This window comes from Lampris incognitus, chromosome 19 (assembly GCF_029633865.1).
Source record: "Lampris incognitus isolate fLamInc1 chromosome 19, fLamInc1.hap2, whole genome shotgun sequence".
Taxonomy (NCBI): Eukaryota; Metazoa; Chordata; class Actinopteri; order Lampriformes; family Lampridae; genus Lampris; species Lampris incognitus.
Genome location: NC_079229.1, coordinates 24,084,055 through 24,099,887, shown reverse-complemented (window position 1 = coordinate 24,099,887; position 15,833 = coordinate 24,084,055). Strand labels below are relative to the sequence as shown.

At 42.8% G+C, this 15,833-nt stretch overlaps 1 protein-coding gene across 1 annotated transcript in view; it reads left to right on the top strand.

Moving 5' to 3' along the window:
* The window catches only part of cdh7a (cadherin 7a), a 103,344-nt gene that overhangs the window by 32,030 nt on the left and 55,481 nt on the right, over positions 1–15,833 (top strand). The window contains exon 3 of the mRNA XM_056299051.1: positions 6,075–6,194. Coding sequence (XP_056155026.1) covers positions 6,075–6,194 — 120 coding nt within the window. The remainder of the gene's footprint in view (positions 1–6,074; positions 6,195–15,833) is intronic.

The following is a 15,833-nucleotide window of genomic DNA, read 5'->3' as shown; positions in this document are numbered from 1 at the left end:
CTGTATTTATTTTCATTACTGCCCGATGACAGTTGCTCACCCAAGATGCATAATTGATTAGGAAAAGCCTGTTTTGTCCACATCCACTGGAAATAAATAAAACTGTGAACATTTTCCCCATCGCGGGAATGCAGACGGACAACCACTGAAGTGACAAAGACAGGACAAATTGAGTTGCAGGTGACGGCTCCATGAAGCAGAACCAATCTGTTCAAATCTTAGGGTATTCATCAGTTTTTTTGACATCCAAATCTCAGTGCCTGGCTCGTAATATACTGTATATGACCTGCAATCTAAAAAACCTCCCCAAAAGAACAAGTGTTTTTCTGCACTGCTGTTACATCACCAAATTGGCAGCTAGCATGCAGATTACAAATAGAAGATAAATCTTGGAAGAGTTGTGGCCCATCCATGTCCAATCAGAATGATAACCTACAACCTACTTTATCGAGGTCTTTGTTGTGATTTTAGATATCGGTTGTAGCAGAGATTTAGTAGTTGCTTGAGCTCTCTTTCATACCGAGTCATCCTTTGACCTTGGCATTTTAAACCACTTGTAATATAACCTGTCATGACTAAGAGGTGATGATATAATCTTGGAGTCCTTCTAGTACCAGCTTGGTGATAACTAAGGTCTACTGTGCAATTTTCTATTACATTGTTCATATCCAGAGACAGAGCCTGTTAATTCTTCTTTATGGCTGGAATGGGGGACTCTAATCTTCAATTTCCATGATCACTTCATTCTGTAAAAGCCTGTAAAATGCATCTCGTGCTGGAAAGTGAGAATTTTATTAGGGTGTTTGCCTTAAAGTAAAATATCACCTACTTGTAAGACAGCACTTACTTTTACACTCTACAGTATGGGCTCAAGTCTAGCCAGAGAGAGCTGTGTGGCTAGCTATTAAAGTGAAATACACAAGCATAAACCAGCTATTCATCTGGCCATGCTCTGCTGGAAAAAGGCACACTCATGGAAAACACCATTTTTACTCCAAGGTTACTTCGCCGATGTCTGCTCTTGATAATTTCACCACTTTCAGGCGCAAATCCTCCTAAGGTGTCAGCTTTAAGACCCCGCTGATGTATAGTTGTATAATAGATGTGTAGTTTGAACGAAAACACAGAAGTATCCCTGAACCTAATTTCCGCACTGATCTCAATATTTTGTTGAGGTATATTCACTGATGTCCTGAAAATGGGCTTGCGATGTGCTTAGTAAGTTACTTATATCAATTCTATTGCAACTGAAATCCAAAACAGTTCACTCTAGAGAAAATACTGAATACTGTACCCGTTTGAACGAGCCTGTCTGGAAAAGCCATACAGCGCTTCATCCAGTCGAAAATGATAAATTGTAAGTGAAGACTGTGTGATTGACTACCAAACATCATATCCTCACTGAAATCTTTGGTGTTTTGTTTTTTTATTTTTTGCTCTCTCACTTCACAAGACACAGCTATCAGTGTTCGTACCATCAGCCATTATCACATGGTGGGATGTAAACAAGAGCTGAGGTGGTGGTAAATTGGGTTGCTAGTGGAGAAAAAAGGAGTGTAGGACTGCAACATCACAAGGAATTATAACTGATGAGGCTTTTCCATACAAAATAGATAAAAGCTGCTACAGTGCATGGATTTTGCTCCCAGTTCTGGGTTCTGTGATGTCTGCTTCTCTTTTGTCATTACAAGAGGAAGAGTTGGAGATTCAATTCGTGCTCTATATATATATACGCATATATATTCAGTGCTCGAAGTGGGCCGATACTCTCATCGGTAGTGTGCAGTAGAAGTGCAGTGCCGGCACTTCTGCATTTTACTCTTTGGTGTACCGTGACTTTTTCTTCTCACAAGCTGCTGGTCCTGACATTTTATGCTGCCTTGTTGAAAAATGCCACCGTAGTGCGAATCGATAGCAGTCTAACCCTAACCCTAACCTCGCCTAACCATGTGCAGAACCGCTTGCTAGCACATCTCGATAGGTAGCACATATCGACAGAACACCGGTGCTCTTTTTTTCCCCTCCTCATAGCAGGTTCTTTGGGTGATTCGTAATGGCCCCAAATAAACTGCATCACCCTGGGGGGCACTATGTGACGCTCACCTGTTCCCGTTCTCACCTGCCTGCTTTTCTTTGTCGGTGGCAAGTCTAAGTAACGTTACATTAACCTTACAATAATAGCCTGAAGGATGGCTGAACATAGAGCATGGTGATGCAGAGCTGCTTAGTTTGTGTGGCTAGCTAAAAGTAGAGAGAAGAGAAAGTATCGGATTTCGCCGGGAATACAAGGAACCAAGGGCGTCCCGGCCTGAGTACTTCATTGCACTGCACACTAAAGCTAGTGTACATAGTCAAATATTTTTTACTCTAATAATTAAAATGTCTGTCCCCTTGTCTTTATGCATGCTCAGTGATCGGTTTTGGCACGGCAGTTTGCATATGAAACCGGTCATTGGTTTCGGTCGTTATGCCACTGTATTGTTTGTAAGGATGGGGATGCCTGCAGTCAGTTGAGACTGAAGAGGTCACTTAGATGAGTGATGACACGTTTATCCCAATAAACGTTGTGTCCAGATGAACTGATTCCACCTTGTGTGATTTCCTTACCTGGATTATTGAGCATGCATCAAGACACTTCTTTAAAGTTTTGGTTTATTCTTTTTTTAACTGAAATTACCCATGTATAAATACAAGAAGCAAACAAAAAGAAAAAATAATAGGAGGCAACGACAAAGACTGTAGTATGGTTGGCTATTCTCGGACACCCACTGGATTGAGTCTTGAATTCGTCTTGAATAATTAAGGCCCTTGGAATCTGAAAGGAAGTCTCAGGATCAGATGTTTCTGAGGATTTGGTTTGTCCTGAACAAACTAGACTCGAGTGATCATTCACTGAATCGCCTTCGTATGGATTCAACTCCTCTTGTATCTGAACCCTTCATCTTTTCCTTCCAGATTGATCCATGATGTTGTTAATAAACGAAATGCGCTATTGTTAGAAAGTCCCATGTTTTAACAGTTCATTGAAAATCAGACGCCAAGCGGGAGATGTTTCCTGGCAAGCAGCCTTAGTCACAGTTTTCGTGTATATTTAAATTCGCTCTCACAGATCGCTGGGCACCATCTTCTCAGGCAACTTCAATCTGTTGACCCTAATTCAACTGCCAAATGGGTTCCCATCTGTGCATGATGAACAACCACTTCTCTACAAAAGAAGATACTATGAGTAAATTAAAACGAAAGAGCCTCTCCCAATAATACCCTTCAATATTCCTTGGTCTTTATATCATTTCATCTGGAATATTTTACTGTGCTCTCAAAGATTCAGAGCATCAGTATGGCTGGAGAACAAGCACACTCTTGATATATACATGTATTAGCTAATTTATTATATATATATATATATATATATATATATACAGTGCTGCTTGAAAGTTTGTGAACCCTCCAGACATGGTCACTGTTTTTGTAAAAAACATTAAAATAAGCTTATTACACATACATCCAAATCCCAATTTGTAAAGCACACTTTCCAAATAATGGACACACACACAAAAATAGATATATTTTCATTATTTAATTCAACAAAGGTGGTTTATTTCACAAAAACTGAAAATGTAACATGTGCAAAAGTATGTGAACCCTTGTATTAGTAGCTTGTGGCTCCTCCTTTTGCAGCCATTACTTCAACCAAATGTCTTCTGTAACCACTAACCAGTCTCTCGCATCTGCTTGTGGGGATTTTTGCCCACTCCTCCTTGCAGAACTCAGCCAGTTGAGAGAGGTTGGAGGGACATCTGGTTTGTACCAACTTCTTCAGGTCTCGCCACAACATTTCAATTGGATTAAGATCCGGACTTTGACTGGGCCTATCCAGAGTACGAATCCTCTTTCTCTGAAGCCATTCCTTTGTAGTTTTGCTGGAATGCTTTGGGTAATTGTCTTGTTGCATAATCCATTTTCGTCCCAGCTTCAACTCCCTGACTGATGGCAGGAGATTCTGGTCAAGAATTTGTTGATATGCCGGAGAATTCATGGTTCCTTGGATAATATGGAGTCGTCCAGGTCCAGAAGCAGAAAAGCAGCCCCAGACCTTCACATTTCCACCACCATGCTTCACTGTTGGGGAGGAGGTTCTTTTCTTCATATGCAGTGTTGGCTTTTCTCCAAACATGTTGGTTTTGATTGTGACCAAATAATTCTATTTTGGACTCGTCTGTCCAGACAATGGACTTCCAGAAGGTCTCTGATTCGTCCAAGTGCTCTCTGGCAAAGTTGAAATGGGCAGCTTTGTTTTTTTTTTGAGAGCAGAGGCTTCCTTCTAGCAACCCTCCCATGAATGTCATGGCTGTTCAATTTTCGTCTGATTGCAGACGCATGCACATTTGTCCCAGATGCTACCAGAGAGGTCTGCAACTCTCTAGAGGTGATGTGTGGGTTGGCCTTTACCTGATTTATTATTTTTCTGGTGCTTCTGGGTGATAGTTTTGATGGGCGTCCACTTCTAGGCAGAGTTGCTGTCATGTTGAAGGCCCTCCATTTGTAAAGTATTTGTCTTACAGTGGATGGATGGAGCTGGAATCTTTTGGAGATGGTCTTATATCCCTCCCCAGACTGATGGGCTGTCACTACCCTCTTCTTCATGTCCTCGGATATCTCCTTTGCTCTCGGCATTGTTGATTTGTATGGGACCACAGTGGTTTGGTTGGTTTCCTCTCTCTTTTAATTAGTGCAGGCCAAACCCTTTCCCAAGGATGTCTCATTTCATTGATCTGCTTAAATGATTAATTAAGCACCCAAATATGTTTCACCCGAGTCTGTTACCTGCTTTCTTAACCAATGCAGCTGGGGGTTCACTTACTTTTGCACATATACTATTCCATGTTTCATGTAGTTTTTGGGCTACTTAAACAAGTCCCACTAAACAAGTACATGGAACTGATAAACATATATTTGACATTTCATACATAAAAACTGGTGATGATAGAATGAGAAAATCATGGTAAAACAACAGAAAAATCTAAACTGCTCAAGGGGTTCACATACTTTCAAGCAGCACTGTATATATATATATATATATATATATATATATATCCCCCGTTTTTCTCCCGATTCGTATCTGGCCAATTACCCCACTCTTCCGAGCTGTCCTGGTTGCTGCTGCACCCCCTCTGCCGATCCGGAGAGGGCTGCAGACCACCACATGCCTCCTCCGATACATGTGGAGTCGCCAGCCACTTCTTTTCACTTGACAGTGAGGAGTTTCACCAGGGGAACGTAGTGCGTGGGAGGATCATGCTATTCCTCCCAGTCCCTCCCCCCTAAACAGGCACCCGACCAGCCAGAGGGGGCGCTAGTGCAGCGACCGGGACACATACCCACATCCGGCTTCGATGCCCGACCAAGCCGGAGGTGACACAGGGATTCGAACTGGCAATCCCTGTGTTGGTAGGCAACTGAATAGACTGCTACGCTATGTTGTTTTGCTTGGGGGTAGCAGGTGAGATGCTTAATTTACATGCATAGATGGGTTCCAGGTCAGACTCGCTACTGAATTAGGATCAACAGATTGAAAAAAAGATGCGGCAAACCGATCTGTAGCAGGAAATTGAAAACGATGAAAGCAAAGTGATCTCTGAAGGGAAGACGTGGTGTTTTAATCTTGCTACAGCATCGCCACAAATTATGGTGACAGCTACAAGTGTTGTTTGTTCAGGAGTATTGGAGGCTGAGCGCCAGTGTGCAAGTCCATGCCAGATCCTCCGGTGCTTCTGCGGGCTCCAGTAACCAGCTGGAAACACTCACGAACCAATGAGTTGCTTCATATATTTAGTGCCGTCAGTGGTGTTTACATGAAAGTCAGACTGGAACACCAGGGCATAGCTCCATAAGACGTCAAAGTGAAAGTTCAGCAAACAAAAGTCTGATTACTTTTCTTTGTTGTTTTATTATTCAGTGAGAGTCAGTCCCAACTTTTACTGTTATGACAAAACTATTTCCACAGTTAATTAGCTCTTGTCACCTTGAATTCTGCACATTGTTATGGGAACTAATGAGAGGCTCTCTGTTTCCAGGCACAATGGTGGTGCAAGTGGCAGCAACAGATGCTGATGACCCCACATATGGGAACAGTGCGCGGGTGGTCTACAGCATCATCCACGGGCAGCCCTACTTCTCAGTGGAGCCCAAGACAGGTGAGCGGATCATCGCCATCACCCACAATGAGTGTGGCAACATCCCATTGTGGGTTCAGGTTTAATGTCTGTATATTGCCGCAGTAGATTTGCTGTGTGTTTGTGATGCACAGGTCGAGCTACAACCCGCGGGTCGGGCAGGTTAACCCGCGGGTCGGACAGATTTTGGTAAGCTTACTAGAAAATATCAAGGGTTTGGGCGGGCGGGTCAAAAAATGACAAAGCAGTGTTCTGAGTAAGTTATAAATAACTTATAGAAACATTGCATGTAATAGGCTAGGCTGTGGATTACTAGTCCGCCTGCTCTTCACTCTCTCGCTCTCTCTCTGTCACTCTGTCCTCTCTCTGTGTGTCTGTCCCTCTATCTCGCTGTCTCTCTCTCTGTGTCACTCTCTCCTCTCTCTCTCTGTCACTCTCTCCTCTCTCTCTCTCTGTCTGTCATCCCCTCTCTCTCTCTCTCTCTCTCCTCTCTCTCTCTCTCTCTCTCTCTCTCTGTCTGTCTGTCACTCTCTCCTCTCTCTCTCTGTCACTCTCTCCTCTCTCTCTCTCTGTCTGTCATCCCCTCTCTCTCTCTCTCTCTCTCTCTCTCTCTCTCTCTCTCTCTCTCTCTCTCTCTCTCTCTCTCTGTCTGTCTGTCTGTCTGTCACTCTCTCCTCTCTCTCTCTCTCTGTCTGTCATCCCCTCTCTCTCTCTCTCTCTCTCTCTCTCTCTCTCTCTCTCTCTCTCTCTCTCTCTCTGTCTGTCTGTCACTCTCTGTCACTCACTGACTCTGTCACTCTCTTGCTCTCTCACTCGCTCTTTGTCACTCTCGCTCTGTCTCACTAACTCTCTCTCTGTCAGTGTCACTCTCTCTCTCACTCACTCTGTCACTCTCGCACACTCTTTCTGTCGCTGTCTCTCTCTGTCACTCACTCACTCTCTGTCACTCTCTTGCTCTCTCTCTTGTCACTCACTCTCTCGCTCTCTGTTGCTCTTTCTCTTTCTCTTTCACTCTCTCTCGCTCTTTCAAACACACACACACACACACACACACACACACACACACACACACACACACATGCATACACATGCAAGCAGCTTTATCATCAATTAGCGATTGTGGTTTTGGTAGATGCATGTGTTTAGAGTGTTGAGGGTTCGCCTACGAGTTTTTTTCCCTATGTGGTATCCACAGCCTTTGTTTATACCGCCAAAACTTTTTTTCAAAACTTGTGGTCATAAAGAAGAGCCTTTGGGTGTGTGTGTGTGTGTGTGTGTGTGTGAGAGAGAGAGAGAGAGAGAGAGACAGAGACAGAGACAGAGTTCATGTCTTTAATGAAGGGTTACTTGTTTTGCAGCTATTCAACAATAAGGAACGCCATTTGGAACAATTTGTGTTTATTTAGTAGCCTAGACCCAGACACTATTAGGCTGAGATACAATAGGCTATGGCTTGCAATCAGTGTATTATCCTGGGCAAACAGCCCAAAATCAGAATAGTGCAACCAGAGCCATCACATGGGCTGTACAAAGTGTGTGACCGCACAGGGCCTTGTGCCTGACCTGCAATCCTGCAGTTTATATACATATCAACACAGATACAGGGGAAAAAAAGTTTTAATACATTGCAGTAAAAAAAAAAAACGTAGTAAAAAAATAGTTTTAATACTGCAATGTGTTAAAACGTCTTTTTTCCCCCCCTGTCTGTGTTGGTATTCCGCTCCTCATTAGTTGAGCACTTATAACACCATTGATGGTTTCGGAAAAAAACTCTCTCTCTCTCTCTCTCTCTCTCTCTCTCTCTCTCTCTCTCTCTCTCTCTCTCTCTCTCTTTCTCTCTCTCTCTCTTATTGTGTATAACACAAGGTGACATATATATATATACATTTCTCTCATGACTGTTCTTGACCCAACATGCTTCTGAAATAAAACTCCTGTGTGTCAGTTCCAATATGCATAGTCAAGGTCACCTGAAAAAAAAATCTAACAAATGATTCAGGTTTTTTCGTTTTCGATATTGCGTCGTTGCGTAAAGCTTGCTCAATCTCACTGCTCGCTGAGAGGAAGAAGGAGCGGGGAGACAATGTGGGCTGCACGAGAGAACGACCGATTTTCAAAACCCCTCTCAGGTAGTGAGAAAAGGAAAAAAAAATAACAAAAAGAAGGAAGAATTTTATAAGTCAGTGTAAGGATCGCTGGATAAATTTGTCAACGCTGGGTGTGGTGATGACTATATGCATGTCGTGATGACTGTTCTGGAAAATCGTGCTAAAATCTGAATGAAATGTAGACTATAGACTTGAAACGTTGAATTGTAACATACTGTCTTGCGCATGCCAAAATGACGTGACATCTGAGCTGACTGGATGATGTAAAGCCAGTTGTTTTATTGTTTTTCCGTTGAAAGACTATTATAGTCCTAGCTGAGATGATATGTGTGTTGATGCTGTATTATCCTGCTTGTTAAAAATGTATTGCACCGAGATAACGCGTGCAGAAGAGCTGGAATAGCTTCGTGTGTGTGTGTACATGATTCATGCGCATGCATGTCAATAAACAGGGCCTCTCACGTCAAGTTTGCACAGCCCCCCCCCCCCCCCCCCTCACGACAGTCCTGAGTTCAACACTGTTTGGGTTCGGGTGGCACCTAACCGTGAAACACCCTCGCCAGTCTTTCATGATCACCAAATAAAGCAGAACCTACTAAATAAAGCATGGCGTTGGAAGAAGTGATGTCTGCGGATTCCGACTCACGGCCAGCATCTGTCACGTGTTGCCATGCGGCTGCAGTGTAAACAAAAGAGAGACGGTCTGCAGTTTGCCGTTACAAGCAAATTCTGTCACATTCTCTCGATGGAAAAGGGAGCGAAGCACCCGGAGAAGAGGGCGTAAAACAAGATGCAAAACGAGATGCGAGTTAGTTTGTTGACTCGTGGGGTGTTGTGTGCCAAGAAGAGCTGCTGGTGTCCCTGCTACAGCTTCATAGCCGGCTCATTAGCCACTGCCCTGCTGAGGTTCGGCTACTTCATGCAAAGCACTCGCGGAGGAAAGCAGAAAATATGGGGCGTTTCATAACGTTGGGATTCATCCACAATGACCAGGAACACATATTCACATGCTGGGATTTTATGAACATACTTCTGACTCTTGAGCTGAAAAAACTGCTGCAGTGCAGGAATTCATTTCAGTTTCTTTTATGTTTTCTCTTTTCCTTGCACCACACCGCATTCTGTAGTTTGCATACTCAGTTGGATACAAAAACGGAAGGGGTGTAACACATTAAAACTACAATGATCTGGCAACGGTCACAATTAACAATTCAAGAAGCCTCACCATGAGGGGAAACTGAGAACTCTGCAAAAACGAGGAGAAACTACATGATGAGAGAGAAATTACTCATTTTGCATTGACTTTGTTGCTGCAGTGTTGGAGAAATAGAGGCGCCTGAAGAATGTGATGCCATTGGGCGTCCAGGTAGCGTAGCGGTCTAGTCCGTTGCCTACCAACACGGGGATCTCTGGTTCGAATCCCCGTGTTACCTCTGGCTTGGTTGGGCGTCCCTACAGACACAACTGGCAGTGTCTGCAGGTGGTAAGACAGATGTTGGTATGTGTCCTGCTCACTGCACTGGCGCCCCCTCTGGTCGGTCAAGGCGACTGTTCGGGGGAAGGGGGAACTGGGGGGAATAGCGTGATCCTCCCACGCGCTACATCCCTCTGGTGAAACTCCTCCAGTCAGGTGAAAAGAAGCGGCTGGCGACTCCACATGTATCAGAGGAGGCATGTGGTAGTCTGCAGCCCTTCCCGGATCGGTGGAGGGGGTGGAGCAGCGACTGGGATGGCTCGGAAGAGTGGGGTAGTTGGCCAAGTACAATTGGAGAGAAAAACTACAATGACCTGGCAACAGTCACAATTAATAATTCAAGAAGCCCCGCCACAAGAGGAAATTTGAGAACTCTGCAAAAACGAGGAGAAGCTACTATATGATGAGAGAGAAATGACTTTGTTTTGCATTGACTTTGTTGCTGCAGTGTTGGAGAATTAGGGGCACCTGAAGAATGTGATGCCGTTCAGTGCCACATTGTAACTCCGGCACGTTATTAGTTAGTCAGTATTAGGTATTGGTGATTATTCCGTGTATTTTTTCTTCTTTAAAAGAGCTCCTGGTTCATACCAGCGACGACTCTCACTGAAGTTCTCACTGGTGAACATGTACATGTTTTTGGTAATTGTTTAAATGTTTTATGTACTCAAAATGAACGACCACTTCATGGATACCCCATAGGCTCTCAGACAGTCCGAGGGGACTTGGAGGCAGGAGAATATTTGATTTGAGTGGAGGGTTCCTGGTGGTTCTTCAGAAGCCGAAACTTCTGGAGGCTCATTAAAATGCTAAAATGCTCAGACCACCTTACTTAAAAAGGGATCCATCGCAGTTAGTATGCAACTCTTTGAGGCAATTGGCCGGGGTAATTATTCCACTTTTAACTTGATTTCGTGAGTATAATTTTTTTCTTTCTGAAATTGTGTTCATGCAGGTGCACATCTTAATGGCACAGATTTTATTAAACAAAAGAAAAATAAATAATTGCAGTGGGAATAAACTTTATTTTTAAGCACATAAAGGGATCTGAAATCAGTGCATCTCTTCCCAGAGTACTGGCTTCCTAACAAATCAACATGTGAATGCAAACACACACACACACACACACACACACACACAAATACACACACACACACACACACACACACACACACACACACACACACACACACACACACACACACACACACACACACACACACACAGTAACCCCCAAGCCCTTGCCAACATAATTGCTGCTAGGAAATTTGCCCCATCCTCCAACAAGATACTGGTCCCTAATGGTTTGGGTCCCCCTGAGACCCCCCCACCCCCCACCCCCCTAGTCCAATCTCCAATTGTTGCAGCCCTGTTTGTTAGCGGCGCCATGATCACACGTTTCTCACGCCCATCTGTTTAACCGTAACCCTTATATGCTCGGCCCTCACCGTCTGCCCAGATGGTTATGGCATATTGTGTCAGAATGGGATGTTACGGAAGGGTTTTAAAGCTGCGTAATGTTTGTCTGTATTGGCTCTTTTTTTAACTTTCTGAAAGACTGCAGGTCAGAATGACAATTGTGTGACATGGGAGAGCTAAATCACATGCACCATGTAGCATTTTACTGATTACAGTGTATTCAGAGACCCAAAGGTAACACTGTTATCACTTAATGAGGACACAAGCTAATCACGTTAAGGAGTGTTTGCTGTTTGATCAGAAGTGATGGCACTTTAAAATATAAAACATGAGTTTTAGTAAATATGCCACATATGAACGAACGTAAGTGGTTTGTTCCTTTACCACAGCATGATGAGATGAGGAGGCTAATTACTTGGTGTGGTGGAAAGGTTTAAAAAAGCACAATAGCTAACGGAAACCAAGACCAGTTTTTAATTGATATATGTCACTTATACAGAGAATGTGGTCTTTGTAGAGCCATTAAAGAGCAGGTACACTTGTTTTTAACCTGTCGCTGTCTCCTCGCATTGTGAAATAGGTGAAAAAAGGGGTGTAGAGCAAGAGGACAGTGATGATGGTGGTGGTGGTGTGTGTGTGTGGGGGGATGGCGGGAGGGGGGAGCTTGGCAGTGGTAGGTAGGCTAATGTTGGCATGTTGCCATTTTATTGCCCTCATATTTTACTGTCCTGACACAGTGGACCTCACATGTATCTCCTGTGTGATCATTATATGTGGTTTTGGTGTCTTGATGCCCCCTTTGATACAGGCAGTTCAGGTGGACTGATCATAATGTTTTACCCTGGAAGAAAAGAGAAAGCCTAATGTCCCCCCTCAAAGTGGCTGTCTTGTTTTATGTTTTTTTTTGTTTTGTTTTTTGGTTTTTTTTTGCATTTATCACCAGGGCAATCAGTTTTACCACGTCTAGACAAAACCCAACATGTCTTCAGCTAAATCTGTGTAAATTGATGGTTTACTACCTTTCTTGAATTAGAATTGGGAGGAAAAAAGTTTCTCACAGGCTCTCATTTTTTGGTCATTTCTTTTGTCTTTGCAAAACATTCATATTCAACACACACACACACACACACACACACACACACACACACACACACACACACACACACACATATTATATATATATATTTATTTTTTTCTCTCCTAAAAAGTCTTGTAGCCTTGGCCATTCTGAAGAACAAGACTACTGTGTTCTGCTTACTTCATGTAAGGCTGGAATCTTCTATCCAGTAAATGCTGTAATTAACTTGAGCAGCTTTTTAAATGTATTTGTTCCTTTGTGTTTTCAGTGGGATTGAAAGACTCTGCAGATGTATTTCTATAATTAGGTGTGCCACACAAGTACTTTGCTCAATAGTATCACAGGCAACTCATTTCACTAAGATTTTTTTTTTAACTAGAGAGCCATTCCTGAAAAATTAAAAATTGCCCACCAAGTGGGCATCCATACAGTACCTCATTGTTTTTGTTCTTGAATTAATAATTGAATTAATCACGGCACTGCTTAAAGTAACTAATGACACTCTTATGTGCACAGATAAAGGTGAATACTCTATTTTAGTTTTACTTTGCTTATCTGCTGCTTTTGATACCATTGCTCATGCCATTCTAATCGATATACTACTGTATTGGGTTGGTATCTCTTGTATTGCACTCAAATGGTTTTCCTCTTACTTTTCTGACACACATTTCAATGTTCCCATTAACAATCATGTGTCTTCCTCTGCTCCTCTCTTATGTGGGGTCCCACAGAGGTTGATCCTTTTACCTATTCTGTTTTCACTTTATGTGCTACTGCTGGGCCATCTGTTTAACTCATCCAGTGTTATCTCTTACCATTGCTATGCCCATGACATGCAGATTTACTTCTTGGTTAAACCTGATAACCTCACTAACCTTCATGACTGCCTAGCTTCTGTTACAAATTTGATGCCTCAACATTTCCTCCCTCTCAATTCTGACAAAACTGAGGCCGTTGTGATCAGCCTTGATTATTTTACTAAAGAGGTCAGACACTATGGGCCCCCTTGCTAGCAATATCAAGGCTGCCTCTAAGAATCTTGATATTCTTTGTGAAAAATATTTGAATTCAGAACATCATATTAGTAAGCTTTTTCAGTCTTATTTTTTTCAGTTGAGAAATCTTGCAAAAAATCAGACCTATACTATCTGCCAAAACCTTGGAACTTCGAGTGCATACCTCAATCTTCCCCTGCTTAGACTACTGTAGCTCCCTCTCTACTTGCATTACTCAGTCCTCTCTTGCTTGCCTTCAGTTGGCACAAAATGCAGCGGCTGTTAACAAAAACTAGTCGTTGGTCCCACATCACCCCAATTTTTGCCTCCCTTCTTTGGCTTCCAGTAAAACACAGAATCGATTTTAAAATTTTACTAATTTTGTACAAGGCCTTGCGCGGCCTGGCCCCTGCATCTATAATAGAGTTGTTAAGCCCCTATTCAAGCTGTCGGCCACTCAGATCTTCTGATGAGGTCTTTTATCTGTTCTCCGTTCTTATTTTAAATCCAGAGGTGACCGTACTTTTGTGGTTGTAGCTCCTAAACTTTGGAACAGCTTTCCTCATTCCATCAGGTCCGCTGAATCTGTGGTTTGTTTTAAGCGGCTGTGGAAAATTCATTTCTATAGGTTAGGCTTTTTATAAATACTCTGTTGGCCTTTAGTCTTGTTTAATTTGGTCATGTGCTTTCTTTTTTGTTTATGTATCATGCATATGTGTATGTATGTATGTAGGTAGGTAGGTATCGAAAAGACATGCATGTTAGGGTTAATACCCCTGTCTGTGCCCCTGAGCAAGGCAATGGAAAGAAGAACTGGAGTTGGTCCCCAAGCACTGCTCCTATACAACAGGATGGGTTAAATGCAGAGAACAAATTTCATTGTAAGAATACCATTTGTTGTAAGAATACAATGACAAAGTAAAGTGGCTTTCATGTCTGTACATGTATGTAGGTGTACTTGTATTTGTATGTATGTGTTTTATCCTATTTGTGAAACACTTTGTACTGTGTTTTAAAAAGTGCTATATACGTGAATAAAATTATTATTATTATTAAGAAAATACAATAATAGCAGCAAGAACATTAAAAAGAACAATGGCAACAAGTGTGCACTGCTGAGAACATTATTGATTGAAATTATCAGTTAAAGAAAGGACTGATGAAAATTTGATTACTTGAATGTGTATTTACAATGATTTTAAGCAGTGAGTGAGGCTTTAAAGGCATGGCCGACACTTTGGATCACTCTTGAACACTACATTTATTATCCACAAAACTTTGAGCCTTCTGAAAATAGAATAACTGCAGTAACATGGAGTTATTGGAGGATGGCATTCCCCAAAGAGGACTGTGGTGGATGTGGCCCGTGCCCGAAGTTAATGGGCATGCCCTATATGTCAATCAACTTGGGCCAATATGGCCAAGACAGCAGACAGAATTGCCTCGACTAGAAATAAGCACAACTGCATTGAAAATGCCTTTGTGAATTAATAAACTGTGAGAAAATATTCTTCACATCACCTTTGACTTAAGCTATTAATTTGTACAAATACAATTATAAAACTAGCACATATATTAGCTGTGCCCTGTCTCTATTACCAGACATAGCAGTCCGCTTGCATTTTGCATACAGGCGATATTCTTAGTGCCAAGGACTGCTGCACTTTCTGATATGCTTGTGTTATAATTCAGTTTCACTATTTTACAGGTTAAAAAAAAACAGCATGTAATGACTACATCCTACACTGTGATTAACAGAATATATAGCTATTTCGTGTGTGTGTGCGTGTGTGTGTGTGTGTGTGTGTGTGTGTGTGTGTTAGTGCTGTTGGGGATTCAGTGAAGGTGATGTGCAAGTCTAAGATACCTTTCATCAAGATCAACAGTTTGGTGAAAAATGGCTGGTGGTGTTAATGGACATCAAGCTCGCTTGCGAGACGTGCTGACCTATGTCTCTTCTTATTTGATTTCTCAAGGCAAAAAAATAAATAAATCGTCACTAATGAAGCTACATTTTTTCCCCCCCATGAGACCATTGAGATCAGCTCGTCTTTTTTCCAACAGACACGGTCGGCTTGTTGTCGGGGGACAGACGACGTAACCTCCAGCCATCCGCCCATTATCCAAACCGCTTCACCATTTGTAAAACCTGGAAATAGTGTCATTTAAACTCGCAGTCTGACCAGGGGGATTAATCAGTTTTACATTTTTCACGTTGGACCGTGTGACACCAGTGAGTAGCTTGCTGGTTGGAAACATCAGCAGTGCAGCTGGGATGTCGAATGTAGGAGACGCGTCAAGTTAGAGGAATATAAAAATAGAATTTTCTTTTCTTGGGGGCATTTTCCCCCCCTTTTCTCCCCAATTGTATCCAGCCAATTACCTCACTCTTCCAAGCCGTCCCGGTCGCTGCTCCACCCCCTCTGCCGATCCGGGGAGGGCTGCAGACTACCACATGCCTCCTCCGACACGTGTGAGGTCGCCAGCTACTTCTTTTCACCTGACAGTGAGGAGTTTCACCAGGGGGACGTAGCGCGTGGGAGGATCATGCTATTCCCCCCAGTTCCCCCTCCCCCCTGAACAGGT